Raw genomic sequence first — 19,930 nt, 5'->3', positions numbered from 1 at the left:
ATTGACTGGTGAGTTGCTTTCTTGGCTTAATTGCTATTTTGTAAGAAATGGACTTTTTGTTCTCTTGCTGGACAACTGTTCCCAAATGCAAGAGGGAAAAAAAAATCAATATCTGGCATATGGAGGTGGGGGAAGGGAAGGAGAGTTTCATATTTCCCTAGTCCCTTAGGCATCCGTAAAGCTTTACCAAATTACCCCAGGCCTTGAGTTTGCAGCCACAGGGATAGACTTCAAGGGCCCAGCTACTGATGCTTCAGGATCACTTTGTGATTTTCAAGTACTGAAGTCCACATTTACAGTGACTGCCTAAGTCCTCCCTAACCTTGAATTCCTACTTGCAGCTAAAACCACATCTCGCTACGTGTGCCTCAGAAAATCATCCACGGCAGTGGGCACGGAAAGGTGTCTCATAAGCATCGTCTCCGTGTAAGAATACCATATTCATATAATTAATATTAAATCATATCTAAAATTTACTGATTTATTTTAACATACAGATAATGTAACCTAGTGTAACTTTAGAAAACAAGTGTGCTTGAGTATATGTGAAAAATTTCATGTGCCCTCAGATTGCAGTTTAAAAGTTTGATGTAGTGACCATTTTCCGAGTGGTAAGTTAATATTCATGAATTATATTATGCTAGGTAATATAATCATAGTATGATTTATTTTTTAAAAGAATAATATAAATATCACCGTTTCTTAAAATAATCCAAATAAATTATGGAAAAACTAGAACACATGTTTCATTTAAATTTATTCAATGCTTTCTCCAGGAATCTCATGGTGCTTTTAAATTATAGAATTATTCTAGCAAGCCAGATGGTGTCAGTTTTAAATAACTCCGACCCTATTCCTTTTTCTATAACATGAAATGACCATAATCGTGGAGGAAATAAGGTCACCGCTAAAAAATTGAACATGATGCCCCCAGCATTAGTGATGTAACGTGGCTGTAAGTCATGCCGTCCGGCTATTTCTAAGAATCTGTTAAATGAGGCATGAAACATTAACCGCAGGGTAGGAGACCTTGTTTTTGCCACACACAACATGGAGGACGAGTCACACCGAGAAGTTGTTCAGCACCTCAGGCCTGCCCGGCCCGGCCCGCCTCTCCTCTTTCTGATTGGAAGAGATACTCCGGCCTGGAGGATGTCTGGGCACTCATTGGCCAGTTGTCCTATCATTCCCGGGTCATCTCTTTGCTCTTTAGAACAAGTAAACAAACAAGTATTGCTCAAGAGAAGCCCAGGAGCTATTCTCAGAAAGGATTTAGTCGGGAGGATTTTGGAGTTGACCCTCAGTGGATCGCAGTGTGTAGGAGTGTCTTCGCTGGCTCCCGGGAGCTGCTGTCAGCAGCCGCCAGAGGCACCGCGTGCAGCGTGCTTCCTCTTCCCGGGAAGCTGTCTGTGACAGACAACTTCAGAAATCAGCCAGCGAGTGCATGCAGGAAAGCCATCATAAATCACGCTCATGATCTAACATTATTTCTGAAAGGGCCATGGACAGCTGATTCGGCGCTCCACGGGTTTTTTGTTTGATTATTCGTAAATTCTGAAGGATTGCTGTTTTTCCAGCTTTTGCCCATATATGGGACTTTTAAGGGAGGCATCTGTTGAGAGTCTATGCGCCCTCTTATTTTAAACTGAACCTTTTGTTTGGCCTTTGAATATTTCCCCTTTCTATCACTTTGTTTCTTCTGAGCAGGGGAGTAAGATTCCATTTTCAAATCTGGATTGTGAGAACCAGCGGGGGTAAAGCTAACAGTTTATTTAGGTCCAAGAAATACTACTTTCTAGGACTTCTGGGCCAACCATTTTTTTTAATGTTTATTTATTTTTGAGAGAGAGAGAGAGAGACAGAGTGTGAGCGGGGGAGGGGGGGGAGAGAGAGAGGGAGACACAGAATTCAAAATTAGGCCCCAGGCTCTGAGCTGTCAGCACAGAGCCAAATGCAGGGCTCGAACTTATAAGCAGTGATACCATGACCTGAGCCAAAGTCCGAAGCTTAACTGACTGAGACACCCAGGCTCCCCCTGGGGCAACCAATGAAAACAATAATCCTGCTCTGTAATCTACTTATCTCCTTAGATGTATCAGTTCTCTATAACAAAGAACTCATTACTATAGTCTCATCCCAGTGTTAAAACAAATGATCTATTTTATCTGTTTTTTTTTCTCATTTTGATATGAACATGTCCTCCTTAGTGTTCTTTGTATGGGATACATTTCTGTATAAGGGATGATGAAAGTGTTCACGACATACAAAACTTTTCCTGTTCAATGTGTAATAGTTATCTGCTATCCACAGCCTTTCCTCTTGGGTTCCTTTCTGCCAACAGGGGTTACCCAAGCTCCCATAGCCAAATGTTTCTTTCTATTCTGGTTAGCACTTCGGTCCTTGCACATGTTTGGGTGGCTTATCGTATACGACCTTCTGTTAGTCCTGCCCTCAAGGATACACGGATATAGCTAGGCCTTCCTAACTGTCCAGTTACCGAATCCACACTCTAAACAGAATAGTTGCACCATTCTTCTAAAGATGGGAATTTAACAAAATTATTTTGTACGTTAGTACAACTCTAAGCTCCTCTAGGAGAAAATTGCCTATGGGAAGGGGTTGATAGATTTAGAAAAAAAAAAAAAAACAACAACAACACTAAATGTAACAGTGGCAAAGATTATGCCTTAGAAGCTATGGAGCCATGCCAAACATAGCACGTAGGCTAGTCAGGCATTCTGCAAAAGTTTATCACGTATTTCTGCTTGCTGAAATACTTCCTACCTTGGATCATAATGGTGACCCACCAGGTTTCTCTAAATCTGTGTGGTTCCTGTTTCTTTTTAGTCTTGTAGCCAGTTTTTTATTTTTTCATTCAAGAAACATTTAGTAAACATTCATTGCGTGATGATGTGTGTTGGTGTATATATCACACGACAAGGGATACATCTAAGAGATTGGTACAAAAGGAAGCAAGTGTTTATGATAAAACAATGTGATGGTGCTCCTTCCTAGGAGATGCCATTTGGGGACAAGTTTGGGGGGGGGGTTGGCTCTTTAATGGCACAGACAGAAGAGATGGGTCTTCCTGGCAGAGGAGACAGCTTGAGCAAAGTCAGAGATGTTAACTGGGCTGGTGAGCTTTGAATTATCAGAGGGCTCCCTCTAAGAGCTGGGTGTGGGCACAGGCCGCAAGGCCAGACCGGGATTTAGGCATGGTGTGGTAAGGAATCATTGGGGCCCTTAAATACCTTTACATAGGTGAGTGCCACAGTGAGTCTGCTTTGGCTCATGTGTTACTATCTGAAGGAATAGAGTTGTGATGCCAGCGTGGAGACTGGTCTGAAAAGCAGTCTAGATGGAAAGGCCAGTTGGGTGTTGTTTTTCAGTTGCAGGTTTGAACCATGCTTTGAACCATGGTTTGAACCATGTTCCATGCTTTGAACCATGACTTACTGTTTAGTTATTTTTGTTAGAAGATGCACTTCCTCTATTATCAGATTCCAGGGACCAGGGGAGGCAGCCCTGTTTCTGGCCTTGAGACTGCTCTACAGAGGTGATAGTGAACAGTCAGGAATTGTGGAAACTGGCAGGGTCATTAGTTTTCTATCTGACTAGCAAGACCTCAAGCTCCCCCATAAACAGTGGGGTGGCCAGGGGATTCTTGGCGTCCCTTAAGACCCTGGGCAGTCCCAGCAGGGTTCGCAGCTTTGTTATAGAGAGGTTCCTGTAACCACACCCACACCCCCGGGGCCTGACTCTGGAAACAACTAATAACTACAGTTTCTTGTTGTTGTGAGCTATTTAAGGTAAGCCACTGTCACGGGAAGGCTTTGCCTATTCTGTCCAGTTGGGCCCCGCCTTCTAGAACACACGTGCCCTGGAGCACTGTAAACAAGGTAACTAAGGGCGGAACCACAAGACCGGTTTGGACAATGCAGGAGTCGGTGTTTGATTCAGCAGCTAGCATGATTTTCCCTTTCATTGCAATAAAGGAAGAAATGAGTGAATGTCAATTTTTAGATAAAAGAAAGGAGGCTGATTGGCACAATCGGGTTCTATTTGGTTTACGTGGGCGGTTTGCGGCGCTAGACAAGTTTGCACCGATCCCCCTGGCCACCTAATCAGGCCTCAGGCCGCCCTGGGCCCTGTCCTGGGGTAATTCTTGGAGTCATGGTGGTGTGTGTTGTGGGGATTCTGGAGGGTCCCTGGGGCCGTCCACGGCGGTGGGGGTGGGGTCCTCAGGGCCGTCTTGGGGGGTTCTCATGGGTCTGGGGAACCTCCCGGGGACCTCGGGCCGTCTTGGGTTCTGAGGGTAACCTCCGGGGGGGTCCTCAGGCTGTCTTGGGGGGTTCTGGATGGGGACCTCCGGGGGAGTCCTCGAACATCTTGGGGGGGTCCTCCGGCCTTCCTCGCAGTTGCCGACATTCCACGGCGCCGCCACCCCTGTTAGCGCAGTGGGGAGGGCGTGAGCCCATACTCTGGAGGTGGCGAGTTGGGTCCTCGAGCACGTCCTCAGTCGGGACGCGGCTACCATCGCCCGATGTTAAGTGGCATTGTTTTCCCGTGCCCGGTCCGGGCGCGGGACCTGGGACCCGGTGGCGTCAGGTCCCGGCAGGGCCGCGGGGGCCTGAATCGCTCACCGCTCGGTGGGCGGGGTCGGGCGGCGCGGGGGCGGGGCCCGTCGTGCTCCCGGGGGCGGGGCCCGGCCGACCGGCAGCGCGTGCGCACGGGCGGCGGCGGCGCCGCGGCCGTCCCTCGCGCCGGCATGGCGGTGTGCGCTCGCCTCTGCGGCGTGGGCCCGTCGCGGGGATGCCGGCGACGCCAGCAGCGCCGGGGCCCGGCTGAGACCGCGGCGGCCGACAGCGAGCCGGACACGGACCCCGAGGAGGAGCGCATCGAGGCGGGCGCGGCGGCGCTGGCCGGGGCGGGGGGCGGCCGGGGCGCGGGCCCCTCGCCGCCCCCGCGCTGCTCTCTGCTGGAGCTGCCGCCGGAGCTGCTGGTGGAGATCTTCGCCTCGCTGCCCGGCACCGACCTGCCCAGCCTGGCCCAGGTCTGCACCAAGTTCCGGCGCATCCTGCACACCGACACCATCTGGAGAAGGCGCTGCCGGGAGGGTGAGCGCGCCGGGGGCGGGGGTCCTGGCGGGCGGGGGTCCCCCCGGGGGAGGGTCCCGGCCGGGCGGGGGGCGGTGACTCCGGGGCTGTCTCCCACACTGCCGGGGCGCGGAGTCTGGGAGAGGTGGAGTCCCCGCAGGGCCGCGGAGCCGCGCTCTACCCGCCCTGGGGGCCCTGAGCGGGGGTGGACGGGTCCCCCGGCCTCAGGGACAGGACGGTTGACTGTGCTGGGGTTGGGGCTGGGTTCAGGCCAGGGAGTAAGCTGACGCATGTGGGCATCGGCCTCGGTCCCCAGGCCTCGGGGGGCGGAGCTGAGCAGAGCGAAGGGGGTGAAGTCGAACGGTTGGGGAAGCAGCCCGAGCCGGGGAGTGTGGAGGGGTCTCCTTAGGGGCGGGTCTGTGGAGGGGCAGGTGGAGCGAGGGTTGAGTTCCCTCTCTTGGATGCTGGTGGCAGTAATGACGGTGGCGAATAGTTTTGTAACAAATCCCAGGAGGAAGGGTTTACTTAATCCAGAGTTCCAGAGTCTCTGGACAACGTTTGAACGTTGACAAATGCCAGGTGTTCAGTGAGGTGTCATGTTTTGGTAAGAAGGATAGGTGAGAAAAAAATCCAGACAATGCAGAATGGCAGGAGGAAGAAATTAAAAATCATCAGAGATCCCTGCCATCAAAGATAACCCATTCTTACAATTTTGGAAAACGTCTCTCCGTATGCACATGTAGAGTCCTGTACACATTTTTACTTAGATGGGGTCGTACCATGTATATTCTTCTAGAGACAGTTTACTATAGAAAAAGCTTCGTGGTATGTCTCTGCGTGCATATGCCACAGACTAGTTAGTCCCTTACCGGTCGACTTCTGAGTTTGCAGTTTTTCCTGGTCATAAACAGTGCTTGTCAGGGCTGCTTTTAAGCAGATACTGTAGCAATTTATATGTCCATGTGTCTTCTAGGACCTCTGCGATTGTCTTGTTAGGGTGCACGTCCTCGCAGCACGTTTGTGGGTAGTGGAGTGCACACACTGATGGCACATAGACACCCACTGCCCAGCCGTTGGAATTTGCACCCCCTCCCACCCCAGAGGGTGCCTGAGAAGACCGCTTTCCCCAGATTCCACCCCCACCCCTCCCCCCAACAAGGGGGTCAGTCAGTCATATCTCTGCGGTAATGTTCAGTGGTCAGGGCTCTGGATTTTTACTCAGCGGTTCAGGCTCTATTTATATGCCGTGAGATCTTGGACATGCTGCTTTGCCTTCCCAGGTATTTGGGAAATGCTGCTCCCTTAGGGTCACGTTGAGGGTTAAATGAGATGATGCATGTGAAACTCTCACCCCCTAAATGGTAATGTTCTATTATGGGGCCTCTTGGCCATTGCATTTCATGTCTTGTGATTCCTTATTTGTGTGTTTTTGTTTTTGTCTCTTAAGACAGTCTATTTTTGTAAGAACAAATTTGTAAGAACTCTCCAAGTATTAGCAGTATTCACCTTTTGTCTTATATGTGGCAAGTGCATTTCCTTTGACATTTTAAAGTAGAGGCAAAGAAAGTTCCCCTTTCTCTTTCTCTCTGAACTCTGTCTTTTCATTTGTTTTGCTTTTTGTTCACCTGTAAGACCCAGATTGGTCACAGGTGTTCCATTGTGCTTTGAGAAGTTTGTCCATCCGTCAGCCAAACCAGTGTGGTGCTTTCCGATGGGTTTGTCTCTGGGGAATTGTAATGTGGCTAGCTCAACTCTAGAAACAGAGAGTAGCGAAGACTTTTGTGTAATCAAAAACTCAAAGGTATGCCACAGAGTAAAACTCACTGAGGATAGAGTTCAGGGTGGATTGTAGAGTCGCTAATGGAAATACAGGAAGTCCTGATACGGTTGTAGAAGGTAGTTGGGACAGAGAGAGGACTATGCAGTCCCTCCCTGCTGGGGCGCTTCTCAGTTCAGCTTTCCTGGGACAGCAGACCATGTGGTAGAAGGAAGGCTAACTGGGAAAGTTCTCATTTTGAGAAATTAAAAAAAAAAAAAAAAGATAAAAATGGTAAAACAGGGGGTGCCCGGGTGGCTCAGTCGGTTGAGCGTCCGACTTCGGCTCAGGTCATGATCTCACAGTCTGTGGGTTCAAGCCCTGCATCGGGCTCTGTGCTGACAGCTCAGAGCCTGGAGCCTGCTTCGGATTCTGTGTCTCCCTCTCCCCTTCCCCTGCTCACGCTCTGTCTCTCTCTGTCTCAAAAAATAAATAAATAAATAAAATGGAAAAACAGGCATATTCCTAGTCACCCCCAATAAGTGTTAATTCTTTTGTTATATTTGTTTTTGATTCCTCTACCTTTGTAATTTTTTTTTTTGATTGTTTAAATGTTTATTTATTTAGTTATTTTGAGAGAGAGCAGAGGAGGGGCAGATAGAGAGGGAGACAGAATCCCAAGCAGCCTCCATACCATCAGCACAGAGCCAGACGTGGGGCTTGATCTCAGGAACTGTGAGATCCTGACCTGAGCCGAAACCATGAGTCAGATGATCAACCCAAGGGATTGAACCACCCAGGCACCTCTTGACCTTTTTTAACAGAAAACATCTCAGCTGATACTCGAAGTCGTCCCTTCTGGTCAGCACTGCCCTTTGCTACTCCAAGAAGCAGCCACTGTCATAGGCTTACTTTACTAGTGTATATAGGACATATACATCTGTATATAGCGTATGCTAGGACATTGTCCCCAAATGTAACATTTGTGGTGGTTTAGTTTTTAGAAATATATCATCTGGGGGCGCCTGGGTGGCTCAGTCGGTTAAGCGTCCGACTTCGGCTCAGGTCACGATCTCGCGGTCCGTGAGTTCGAGCCCTGCGTCAGGCTCTGGGCAGACGGCTCAGAGCCTGGAGCCTGTTTCCGATTCTGTGTCTCCCTCTCTCTCTGCCCCTCCCCCGTTCATGCTCTGTCTCTCTGTGTCTCAAAAATAAGTAAACGTTAAAAAAAAAAAAAAAGAAAGAAATATATCATCTGTGAGTATCGTACATCTGCTTTTTTTCCCCTTGTGAACTTCTGTTTTTAAGTTCTGTCCATGTGAATACATTTAATTTTGGTTCACTCTTTTTAAATGCTGTGTGGTGGTTCATCATTTGGAGAGACCACACTTTGTCGCTTCTCTTATTTTTATTTCTTTCTTTTATTACGTATAGCATACAGTGAACAATACGTTTCCTTGAATGCAGATAACATACACGCAGAAGTAGTGTTGCTGGGGCGGTGGGGTGTGCGATTTGCACTTTTGCTAGGTACTGCCCAGTTATTTCTGGGCTTGATTTAGCTGCTTTCACACCTGTCACTAGAGCATGAACAGGTTAGGTCACAAAAGATGAAATACAAATGTTCATTATGCATCATTACAAAGTTGCAGTCATTTCTGGTCCAGCTATTTTAAGTTACCCCATTTAATCCAGTATCTGCCAAATTCTTTCTAATCTGAAAGATCCATTTTTTAAAAGTTTATTTATTTATTTTGAGACAGAGCGTGTGAGCTGGTGAGGGGCAAAGAGAGAGAGAGAGAGGGGGGGGGGGGGGGGAGAGGAGAGAATCCCAAACAGGCTCTGCACGGTCAGTGCAGAGCCCCTGTGGGGCTCAGTCTCGCGACTGTAAGATCATGACCTGAGCCAAGATCAGAAGTTGGGTGTGTAACTAACTGAGCCACCCAGGCACCCCTGAACAATGCATTTTTATTTATTTTAATTTGCATGTGCCTGATAACCAAAAAGGATGAACATTTAGGGGCGCCTGGGTGGCGCAGTCGGTTAAGCGTCCGACTTCAGCCAGGTCACGATCTCGCGGTCCGTGAGTTCGAGCCCCGCGTCAGGCTCTGGGCTGATGGCTCGGAGCCTGGAGCCTGTTTCCAATTCTGTGTCTCCCTCTCTCTCTGCCCCTCCCCCGTTCATGCTCTGTCTCTCTCTGTCCCAAAAATAAATAAAAAACGTTGAAAAAAAAATTAAAAAAAAAAAAAATAATTATTGGCAGTTTGGATTTCTCTTGTTTGCCTATCCTTTTTGCCCATTTTCTCCCCTATTATTTTCTTACTATTTTGTGGGTTTAATTTATTTCACCTGGATCGATTTCTGTTTACTATATTGTAAAACATTTTCGTGTAGTCTATAGTCATTTGCAATTTAACTTCATTTATAATGACTTTTGTGAAAGTTACATGTTAATCAAATTCATGAATTTTGGGTTTAAGTAATGATTTTCATCTCAAGGTTATGAAGATGGTTGGCAGCTGGGTCTTTGATTTCAGTAGTTCATTCTGGTAGCTTGAATTGCAAGCTCATTTATGTCAAACATTGGACTGTTGGCAATCCTATATGGTATACCTAGATGTGTCATAGCGTTAGTCTAATTGTGTTTGAAATACATATACACGTATAAGAATAGTCATGTATGAGACAGGCCTGATTTCACTTCTCTTAATTCCCGAAGTTCTTCTTTCCTGAGCTAGACATTTGGTTAAGGTGAGTGTTCATAAGGCCAAAGTGCCAGGTCTATTTAGGTAAAAACCAAAGTACTCCCAGCCTTGGTGATCAGGAGGCTGGATCTCAGGCTGGCTGAGAAGGTGGGTTGTCCTTGCCCCCTCAGGTTTCATGAATGGAACCTCCAGGTCTGGTCCAGCCCTGACAGGAGTATAATGGTGCCTCCAGTTTTTAGTGTCTTGGGTGGGTGAGACTAATTAGTGACTTTGCATGTTTATGTGTTTGCTTTCTATCTTTTGATTGGATTTTCCAGAACAGAAAACAACCCACAAAAATGGGAGTGGGAAAGAGGATACCATACACCTGTGTTTTCTTGCTTTACAGGATTTAGGGCCATGAGTGACTTTCAGGGTGCAGACAATGCCTGCATGTTTAAAATGATAGGATGATTTTGCAAGGGGGGAAAGTCGGGGGGTAGCACCGGGAACTGAAAACGAGGTAGCTCTCTATAATGTTTGGTGAGACGTTCACAATTTCCAGTGTCCTAGCAATAAATCAGTTATTTGTATAGAACTTTGGCTTTTCTAGTCTGCTGCTTATTGGAGCCGTTGGATCAAATATTTTCTAGTGGTATTTCTCTGGGCAGGTGAAAGAAGGTTGTTGGGAGAAGCCAAGTCTGAGCTCCTAATTTTGGGGTTCGCACATAACAACTGGCTGGCTTACAGGAACGGGATCAAACCAAGCCCGGCCTCCAGGGCGGGTGCAGACCAGGGCCAGGGTAAACACTTTTTGATGCATCATCACTCCTTAGGCTGCAGGCCTCCTGCAGTAACTTACGTGTGGGGCTATAAATAAGTCATCACTTCTCCGAGTTCTGAGGGCAAAGCCAAGTGCGTTATTTTGCCTTTGACCCTGACGAGGCTTTTCTTGGTTAATACTTCACTATTTAGTTGGTGAATTTAGAGGTCCACATTCACACCCTAGTTCTTAATCAGAATAATCAAATAATAACAAAAGGCAAATTTAGAATGCGTGTGTTTTTCCCCTCCCACACTGAGCTGTAAATATTCAGACATAAGGATTTCATTTCATTCAGCTCAGTACCTGCTGGTGTCAGGTTTTGAATTTAAGATATATATATTATGTATATAGGTATAATAAGATATATAATAGATATATAATACATATAGTTAAGATAATTATATTATATGTATATGTATAATTTGCCCATTTCTTCCCTTGACGGTAAGTTTTTTTGACACATAGAATGATATTTGGGTAATATTTTGATCTGTGGTAAGTCTAAAGTGGGTTTAGATTCCGTCATGATTAGGAATAATCCGTTTCCAATAACGTATGATCTTTTTGACAGAAATGGGAAATTAAAAACCAATATTTAATTCTGGTCTTGCAATCAGAAGAAAATGCTATTTCTGTCCTATCTGATATGCTGGTGCAAAATAGGAGCAGCATGGCTTTTGTTAAATACGGTTAAAATTGGAAGGTCATCTTAGGAAGAGGTGAAATGGGCAAGCTGTACGTTATAAGGCTGGCTTCAGGGATATTTTATGATTACTTGTAAAGCAGATCCTGGCCCACTAGTTTTGGTGGTGGGATGGGCAGGTCAGTGAACTGTTCCTGTAATAGAAACGCACTGGAGGCCAGCCCCCCTCCGGTACATGCAGCGGGATTTCACAATTTGAGGGAAAACCTTTATCTTTTCTTCCTGCTTTACCAATTGAAAGGACTATAGTCCTCTGTGTTTTTGCAAGTTGAATCTCATATGGTGCTTTACAGAGAAACCTTTGCCTTCTAGTTAGCAAAGCAGAAAAGGGTATAGGACAGTGGTGCATCATAGGGGAACATTTTTTAGACTTCGTCTTTTTGACCTTAAAAAAGTAAGCTAGAGGGGCGCCTGGGTGGCTCAGTCGGTTAAGCGGCCGACTTCGGCTCAGGTCCTGATCTCACAGTCCGTGAGTTCGAGCCCCGCGTCGGGCTCTGTGCTGACAGCTCAGAACCTGCAGCGTGTTTCCGATTCTGTATCTCCCTCTCTCTGACCCTCCCCTGTTCATGCCCTGTCTCTCCCTGTCTCAAAAATAAATAAAAATGTTAAAAAAAAAAATTTAAAAAGTAAGCTAGAAAGTGAACCTGGTACCCAGAAAGCGTCGAATAAAGATGTCCCCCGACCATATTTAATTGGATGGACACTGTTACCTTGCCAAAAAGAATCGATTGGTTGTTAGAAGTCCAGGCACTGCCATTTTTACTGTTGCCCTGTGTTTATAAAATGAGTGTGTAACACGTGTGAGGCTCTGACTTTGTCTTTCTGGCTGGAAAGGGCTTGCAAACACAAGGGTGTCTTTGGGACTTTGCAGAGGAACAAGCATCCTCTGCAAAGAAGGCCCTTTCCCCAAGGCTGGCGGGGTTTGGAACTCATGAGTCAGCGTCCTCTGCCAGCGACACCATCACTGTCCATGGAGGGGCTCGGGAACCTGAGCTGGCCAGGCCTGTGTGTGGAGCATTAGTGGAGGGGCAGGGACGTGTCAGAAACACTAGACAAGGTCCGGGGAGGGGTGGCAGTGACTGCCCCGTCAGGCTCATGGGCTTCTCTCCTGGTCTCATCTGTGGGCGGCGGGGCAGGGAGTGTGGGTGTCTGAGGGTGACAGATGGGCATTCCCAGGAGTGGGTGTCACTTGGCCAGCAGGTGGGTGCCTGTCGTGGGAGGCGGACTGGGGTCAGAGTCCTTAGCCCGTTGGCACTGAGATCGCTTACCTTTACATGGACTGAACTGGTTGAGAACAAGTCACATGAGTCATAGGCGGTGTCAGCTGTCCTGGGGAAGTGTTTGTTTAAGCGTCCCGAATAGTCCAGATGTTGAATAAGAGACACCTGTGGGCTGTGTCCATGTTTTGGGTTTTACAGTCTTACCATCCTAAGATGAGCTGGCTGCAGAGTTTTTCCAGATCTGCTACATTATTAAAAAGACAGAGAGAGAGAGAGAGAGAAAAAGGCATTTCATGCAGTTACAGTAATAGCTAAGCGAAGCGGGGCACTGGAGAACACATGGGTTTCAGGTCAGTGGTCTGTCGTTGGAGAGGTGGCCCTGGATACTGGCACAGAGCAGCGGTGTCGGGAAACCTGGGGACTGGGTGCCCAACTCCCCTGTCCTGCCTGGTGGAGATCCCCCTCCCACCAGCCCCAGCCCCCAACTTCGTTTTTAGCCTCAAGTCAAACTTGGAGCCATACTTTATTAAGGAGGGTATTTCGCTCTTAATTTAGTGCACACAAAAATCAGTCTTACCAATCAAGCCATCTTAGAGTTTTATTTAGAGAACCCTGCAGCGTGCGGCAGGTAGGAAGGACATGAGCAGCCTCTGGTCCACCTTCCGGCCCTTCTCCCTGCTTGTGCAGTGACATGTCTGGTCACACGATCCTTTCCTCCTGCTTCTGCCTCACCTGGTGGTGCAGCAGCCTCCCTGGAGCCCCCGCCTGCATTTCCAGGCACATCTCTGCTGGCGCCCCCACGGGTTAATGGTCCTCTGTGGAGGCTCTGTCCTTGCTGCTTTTCTACCTAGAATCTTCCATGCCTTTTTTTTTTTTTTTTTTGGTGCTGCCTGTGGCCTCCCATCACTGCTGCCATCCAACTCCCTCCAGGGCTGGGGGACAACTTCCCTTTCCAGATTTGTCTTGTGTGCCCATCGGCTCGCTGCGGTAGCATCTGAGTGCTGTGCTGTCACAGCGTGAACGGGGAGGAGGAGGCTGGGTCCCTCCGTGGCCGCCTCTGGCACTGATGTGGCACACGGAAGAATGGCGTTCCCGTTCTTTTTTTTTTTTTTTTTAAATTTTTTTTTTTTTAATGTTTATTTATTTTTGAGACAGAGAGAGACAGAGCATGAACAGGGGAGGGGCAGAGAGAGAGGGAGACACAGAATCTGAAACAGGCTCCAGGCTCCGAGCCATCAGCACAGAGCCTGACGCGGGGCTCGAACTCACGGACCGTGAGATCATGACCTGAGCCGAAGTCGGACGCTTAACCGACCAAGCCACCCAGGCGCCCCAGCGTTCCCGTTCTTGGTCCCCTTCTGCTCTGATGTATGTGCTTATCTGTCATGGCTGGCACAGGGACTGTGTCTGTTAATTTCCACCTTCCCTTCCAGGGAACGGGCCTCTCAAGAAGCAGAAGTGTGTCTGCTGGTTTCTGCAGGGGTGAGGGAGAGAGAGAACGCTTCTAGCCCACTCTCTCCCACCCATAGAGACTGACCAGAGTGCCGTGTGGATGGGGAGTTTTTGGGAAACCCCATCATATGGCCCGGAGCTCGTTGGACAGGGAATGCGTGGTGAGCACTTGGCAGCCCCTGGCAGTTAGGTCACAAGAGGCTGCCGCTTGTGTTGGCTTGACTTGGGCCAAATCACTGGGCTGTTTTTTCTCTCGGGCAAAACATTTTTCAAATAGCTTTTTGGTAAAAAAAAAAAAAAAAATTTATGTTTATTTTATTTTTGAGAGAGAGAGAGAGTGTGTGGGAGGGGCAGAGAGAGGGGGAGACACAGAATCCGAAGCAGGCTCCAGGCTCCGAGCTGTCAGCACAGAGTCTGACGCGGGGCTCGAACCCACGAACTGTGAGATCACGGCCTGAGCCGAAGTCGGACGCTCAACCGATGGAGCCCCCCAGGCGCTGTGGAAATTTTCCAGTTGGAATACTTGAAGTGGCAGTTTCCTTTTTTTTACTGTGGTGAATGTACACATGCAACAAAAACTTCCACTTGGGCTGTTTGTAAATGCACAGGTCTGTGGCACTGAGCACTTTCACATCGTTGTGCAGCCATCGCCCCCGTCCGTCTCCAGGACTTTCCCTTCTTGCTCAGCTGTGCCTCTGTCCCCATCACCAGCTCCCCATTTCCTCCCCCAGCCCCGGCAGCCAGCATTCTTCTGTCCGTCTCTCTGAATCTCACTACCCCAGGGAATCCTGCAGTATGTGTTTTCTGGGGACCAGCTTGTTTCACTGAGCATAAGGTCCCCAAGGTTTATCCATGTTATAGCAGGTGGCAGAGTTTACTTCCTTTCTAAGGCTGAATAATATCCTGTTGTGTGGATGGCCCACTTACCTGCCTTCTGGATATTGTGAGTAGTGCTGCTGGGAGCGTGGGTGCAGGGGCCCCTCCTTCAGCTCTTTTGGGGATGTATCCCAGATGGAGAATGAGAGCAGGTCATACGGTAATTCTGTGTGCCCGTACTTTTCCACATTTTATAAATTTCCTCAAGCCCAGCTCACCCGTTTTTCTCCCCCTCCCAACCTCTTTTTTTTTTTAATTTAATTTTTATTTTTTATTTTGTGGCCATCATTGGAGTAGGCACTCTCCAAAAAAGAGTCTCTTAAGCTATTTTATATAATAGATAAGCAAGGAAACCTTTTTTGTAAAAAAGTTTTTTGTTTAAGTCATCTCTATACCCAACGTGGGGCTTGAACTCACGACCCTGAGATCAAGAGTCGCATGCTTCACCAACTGAGCCAGCCGGATGCCCCAGCAAGGAGACTTGAATCGCCAGCCTTCCACCCCAAATCCAGTACTTGAGAAGCAGCCGGAGGCATCCTGGTTTGCTGTGCTAGCTTTCAGTCATCTGGGTCAGGGTCTGTGCCAAAGGATAGAGGTCACACGTGGTAGTTTTTCTAGAAGCAAGGGTACATGGTGCTGGCCAGTCTGCAGGCCCTAAAGGTATTTTATTTTATTTTATTTTTTTTAAATTTATTTTTGAGAGACAGAGCACAAGTGGGGGAGGGGCAGAGACAGAAAGAGACACAGAATCAGCCGCAGACTCCAGGCTCTGAGCTGTCAGCACAGAGCCCAACGTGGGGCTTGAACCCTCTCGAACCGTGAGACCACGACCTGAGCCAAAGTCAGATGCCCAACCGACTGAGCCACCCAGGTGCCCCCCCCTAAAGCTATTTTAAGGGCAGTTTCCCCTCATGACTTTTGGAAGGTTTCTGGAACAATCAGAGGATGTGGCGTTGTTCTTATTCCCTATTCAAGAGAAAGATTTTCCATCAGGTGGAAAATAAACATTTCTCCGAGGGACGGTTAGGTCAGAATGGCATTACTCTGCCTTGGTGGATTTGTTAGGGCCTTTAGGGAACATTAAGAAAACCCCGCCAAGGATTGCTGTATTTATTAGCACGGCACCCTAATTTTGCTTTTCTTCTGATTGCTGGTGGGTTTTTGTGGGTCCTTACTGCTTGTGCAGCTTCATAGCCCGTGCGATGCCAGCCAGCAGTGCCGTGCCCTCACGCAGCGCACAGAAAGCTGGTGATGTGGCCGTTGTGGCTGCAGCCCTTGGAGCCATTCGGGAGGTTGGTTCCTGTCGCGACGGAGTGTGGGTTGGACTCTGACGCAAAAGCCATGTCAAGTCACCAGCCTTCGGCGACCTGGGCCCAGGGAGCAGCATCAGTGCCTCACGGAGGCCTGGCTGTTGACTTCCCGCTCTCACATCTGTGCCCTGTATCTGACTCTTGGCACCGAGGGTGCCAGTGCGCATATTATACAAGCGTGCGGTTCACGGAGGACCATCGCCACCCCCGCCCCCTGCAGTCATACCACTTGGCCAAGGAGGCGGTAAGAGACTCCTCATTGTCCATCACTGCACACACTGGTGGCCTGCTGAAACCGGGAAGGAGCTGTCCTTTCAAAATCACACAGCAAACAAACTGAAGCAGCAATCTTGTGCGGTGACAACTTTGAAGTGCATGGTTTGCACAAGAGAAAGCCCGTGTGTCTGGAGAGCCAGACACAGTAGTGACCGCTGACCGGTGGCTCTCGGGAGGAGCCGCTTGGCTGCGATGGGCATCACAGAGCGGACAGGAAGTGGTGAAGGCCGCGTACGTGGAGCAGAGCCCTTCTCAGTGACTGTGGGGTAGACTGGTTGCTTCAGTTTGTTCTGCCGCCCGGGTGGCCTGTGCTGTCTCAGGTTCCATGCAGGTGTGGCTGAGTCCCTGCCCCAGGCTCACGGAGGCCTCCCAGGCCCTCAGCCTGCGTCAGCCTCCAGATGCAGGCCTCCAGTCCTCGCTCTCCAGCCAGCAGGATACCCTGCATGCTTTGTGCTTTTTTTGCTTGATGACGAGCAAGGCTGTGATTTTTGTCTTAGTCTTCAGAGTCGCGTCTGTTCGTCAGCAGAGGAGGTAGGGAGAAGCAGGGTCCCGGGCAGGCCTGAGCCGCCAGCCCCCAGGTAGCTTCTCCGTGCTGCGTGCATCTCGAGCTTTACTTTGGGTACCGTTGAAGCGCTACCAGCTCATAGAGGCATTTGGGCCAGTATCATCCATTCTGTTGAAAAGACCAGACCGGACCTCTGGAGGATCGGGGCCGGGGGTGGGGGGCAGCACGTTGCCACTGCCGGTCCCACTGTGTCGATCCACGTTCCAGACGGCCTGCTGAGACGCCAGCCTTGCCCAGCCTTGACGTGCCTTCCTGTGCCGGGGGCACGGTCCCAGAGGCGGCCGTGCCGTGAAGCCCCAGCTGGACGCTTGCACCGAGTGTGAGCACGGGGAGAGTCCTGTGGTGATGCGTGAGGGCCTGGGCGGGGGGCCGTGCTTGCCACCCTGAGGCGCCCCGTCCGGGCTGCAGTTCCAGGTCCCGCAGCGCGAGCTCTGCTCCGCTGTGCCAGCCTCAGGCCTCTCTGCGCGTGTTTCCTCCGCACTGATGTGGACGGGGTAGTAGCAGCAGCAGTCTCGGGCCTGCCGGCAGGGTCGGCCACACTGACGCCTGGCCCGAGCAACGGTTGGTACCGGGCGGGTGTGGTTATTGTTAGCTTGGCCAGTGGGCAGGTCTGGATCCGCGGTGATTGGCTCAGGTCCGTGCTTTCCTTTCAAAGCCCTGCTGGGACCCGGTCACCTGAGGTTTCAGCTGGGAAGTGCTGGGGCGTGACTTGGAAAAGTGGGGCTGTGGTGGGGCGGGGCAGGGAAAGGGAGAAGGAAGCAGGAGGGTTCCAAGGATCCCTGTCACTGGCTGGGGTCTAGGTGGCCTGGTGCCAAAGGGACATGCGGTGCAGCTCTTCCTTCCAGGATCTCGCCCGGGACTCTGATCACAGGCCTGTGGCTTTGTTTAATAGAACCAGCAGTGTGGCGAGGCACAGCAGGGGTTCAGGGGGCCTTGGTGGAACCCTGACACCAAGGACCATCTCATTTCCTTGGAACGTGTTGTTTCCTGACCACTGAGCTTGTGCCGCACCCCGTCACGAGCTGGGCGTTGTCCCATTTTGGGTTTGTGCCGTGAGGCTTCTGGAGCTCATCGGAGTGGACAGTGCAGATTGTCCTTTCGTCAGGTGTGGTCTGAACCCAGGATAAAGGCTTCACTGGTGAGTGCGGGTGCTGTGTGCAGAAGTCCCACAAAACCTCCCCAGCAAGGGACAGACACACACTTGGAAGACGGGGCCAAGGTTTCAGCGCACCTCCCCATACTCCGTCCCCCGCCCTCCGTCAGTGTGTTTCTGTCGTTTCATGATTTCTTGACCATGATCTCCAGCAAATGTTTCTTGTTTCAGAGTATGGCGTTTGCGAGAACCTGCGGAAGCTGGACATCACGGGCGTGTCTTGTAGAGACGTCTATGCCAAGCGTAAGTTAACCTGTTGCCACCCACTGTCACCTTTGTTCCAGAGCCAGACGCAGAGTGAGCACCCATGATAGGAACACGAAGAATTTGACCCACAGCCCATGGGGCCCTTCTCAGACACCTCCTCAGGGTTGTAGCTGGCGTGGTCGTGCTAAAACCAAGGGGCTCTTTTCTCTGTTTCTGGGCGTCTCACCCTTACTTTTCAGCCCGTCAAGGAGAATGGTGGCTTTTATTAGGTGTCAAGGGCCGTTGGCTTTGAGAAACGTGGCTGCCCTGGAAACGCTGGGTGTTTCCAGAAGTGTCCCTTCCTCTGGATCCTGGGCCCGCAGCCTGAGGGGACAGGTGGACAGCAGCTCCATGGTGAGGTGTGGCCGCTCCCGCAGGCTCCCTGGGCCGGTGGGCCTGGGCCGCCTTGGAGCGCACCGTCCTCCAGCCCCACCCAGGCTCCCCCTTCTCGGGCTCCTTCTGCCTTGCAGTCTCCTGTCGCCATGATGAGCCCTCCGGACCCCCCCATTTCTTGTTCTCTGCTCCCTTGCTTTCCAGAGTCATCAGTGACACTCCCCATTCTGTGTGTTCACAGTCCCCCCAGCCCCAATACCTTTCCTCTTGGCCTCTTGGTGTGCGAAGGCCTGTGTTCACACCGTCACGGCCCGGGAGCCGCGGATCAGCACCGACTCGCAGAGGGCAGCCCGCAGGTCCACTGCCCGGCCGCCACCTGGAGCTGGGGATCGGAGAGCGCAGGGACGATGGTGACCCAGTTCTCTTTGGCCTAAAGTTGACTTGTTGACTGCTCTGAAAAGGACCTTAAGTTTTCATCTCTAACCATCTTGGTAGATTGGGGTTTTCCTTCTTTTGAAATGTTCTCCATTGAAAGCACGGCAGGTGGTCTCCTCCCTAAATGCCTTGCCTGCCAGCTGGGGCCGCCGCATCTGTGCTGGGACACCTTCAACTCTGGTCAGAGAAGGAGGCCGGTCGCGGAGAGCCGGCCGAAGCCCTGGCAGCCCCTCCAGGCTCTGGGCCGCGCAGGTTCCTGCCTCTTTCCCTGTCCTTCCTGTTAGCAGGTCCCTCGGGGTCTCTCTCTGGGATGCCCCTCCTCACGGGGAGTGTGGGGTCGCCACGTAGGACGGGCTCTGAGGGAGACCCTCGTGGGGCTCTGTCCCTGCAGGCTGATTTCGTCGTCCGGCCGGTGCCTCGCCCATCAGAGGCTCTGTCCCCACACGTGGCGCGTGTTCTGATGCGGGCTTGCTCACACCGGGGAGCCCTCCTGTCGCAGTCTGGGGTTCTTCACGGACCTTCCTCTGAGGAGCCAGCGTGCTCACGACACACGCAGCTTGTGGGGCTCAGCGGTGCCCTCCCACCTGCCGCGCACCTCCGGGGGCCTCTGTCCTACCGCGCCCAGCACCCCAGCACCCTTCCTCCCCCCCCCCCCCCCCCCCCCGCCTTCCTCAGGGCCTTGGGCTTCCCCTTCACCCTCTGCTGCTGCCCCCAGGTCGGCAGCTGCCCCCTGCTCCCCGTCTTTGCCCCTAGACCCCATGCGAGGCCGGCTGCTTGGGACCTGCCAGCTCCCCCTTCCCTCTGCTTTCTGCTCATGCCTCTGCCCCACGTCCCGCCATCTCTCCAGGGGACGCGGGTCTGGGGGACCCAAGTGGTCAAGTGTCCTGAATGCTGGATTCCTTCCTGTCCTCTCCTCTCAGCAGCCAGAACAATGCTGCTCTGCATCCTGCAAAGCCCAGACTCCAGAGGCAGAAAGCCAGTTCTGCCCCTCTCCCTGCCCCC

The 19,930-nt window shown here is 50.8% G+C and overlaps 1 protein-coding gene across 3 annotated transcripts in view; it reads left to right on the top strand.

Annotated features, from left to right (window-relative positions):
* Positions 1–4,728: 4,728 nt before the first annotated feature.
* FBXO31 (F-box protein 31) overlaps positions 4,729–19,930 on the top strand; it is a 46,824-nt gene continuing 31,622 nt past the window's right edge. The window contains exons 1-2 of one of the 3 annotated variants that reach the window (XM_058709154.1): positions 4,729–5,117; positions 18,086–18,157. In XM_058709154.1, the coding sequence (XP_058565137.1) occupies positions 4,769–5,117; positions 18,086–18,157 (421 nt within the window). In that variant the 5' untranslated portion in view covers positions 4,729–4,768. The remainder of the gene's footprint in view (positions 5,118–18,085; positions 18,158–19,930) is intronic. The other 2 variants (XM_058709155.1, XM_058709156.1) reach the window with 2 other exon arrangements.

Source organism: Neofelis nebulosa, chromosome 17, assembly GCF_028018385.1.
Source record: "Neofelis nebulosa isolate mNeoNeb1 chromosome 17, mNeoNeb1.pri, whole genome shotgun sequence".
In the NCBI taxonomy this organism is placed as follows: domain Eukaryota; kingdom Metazoa; phylum Chordata; class Mammalia; order Carnivora; family Felidae; genus Neofelis; species Neofelis nebulosa.
The sequence above is the reverse complement of the archived record's forward strand: the minus strand, read 5'-3'. Positions and strand labels throughout refer to the sequence as shown.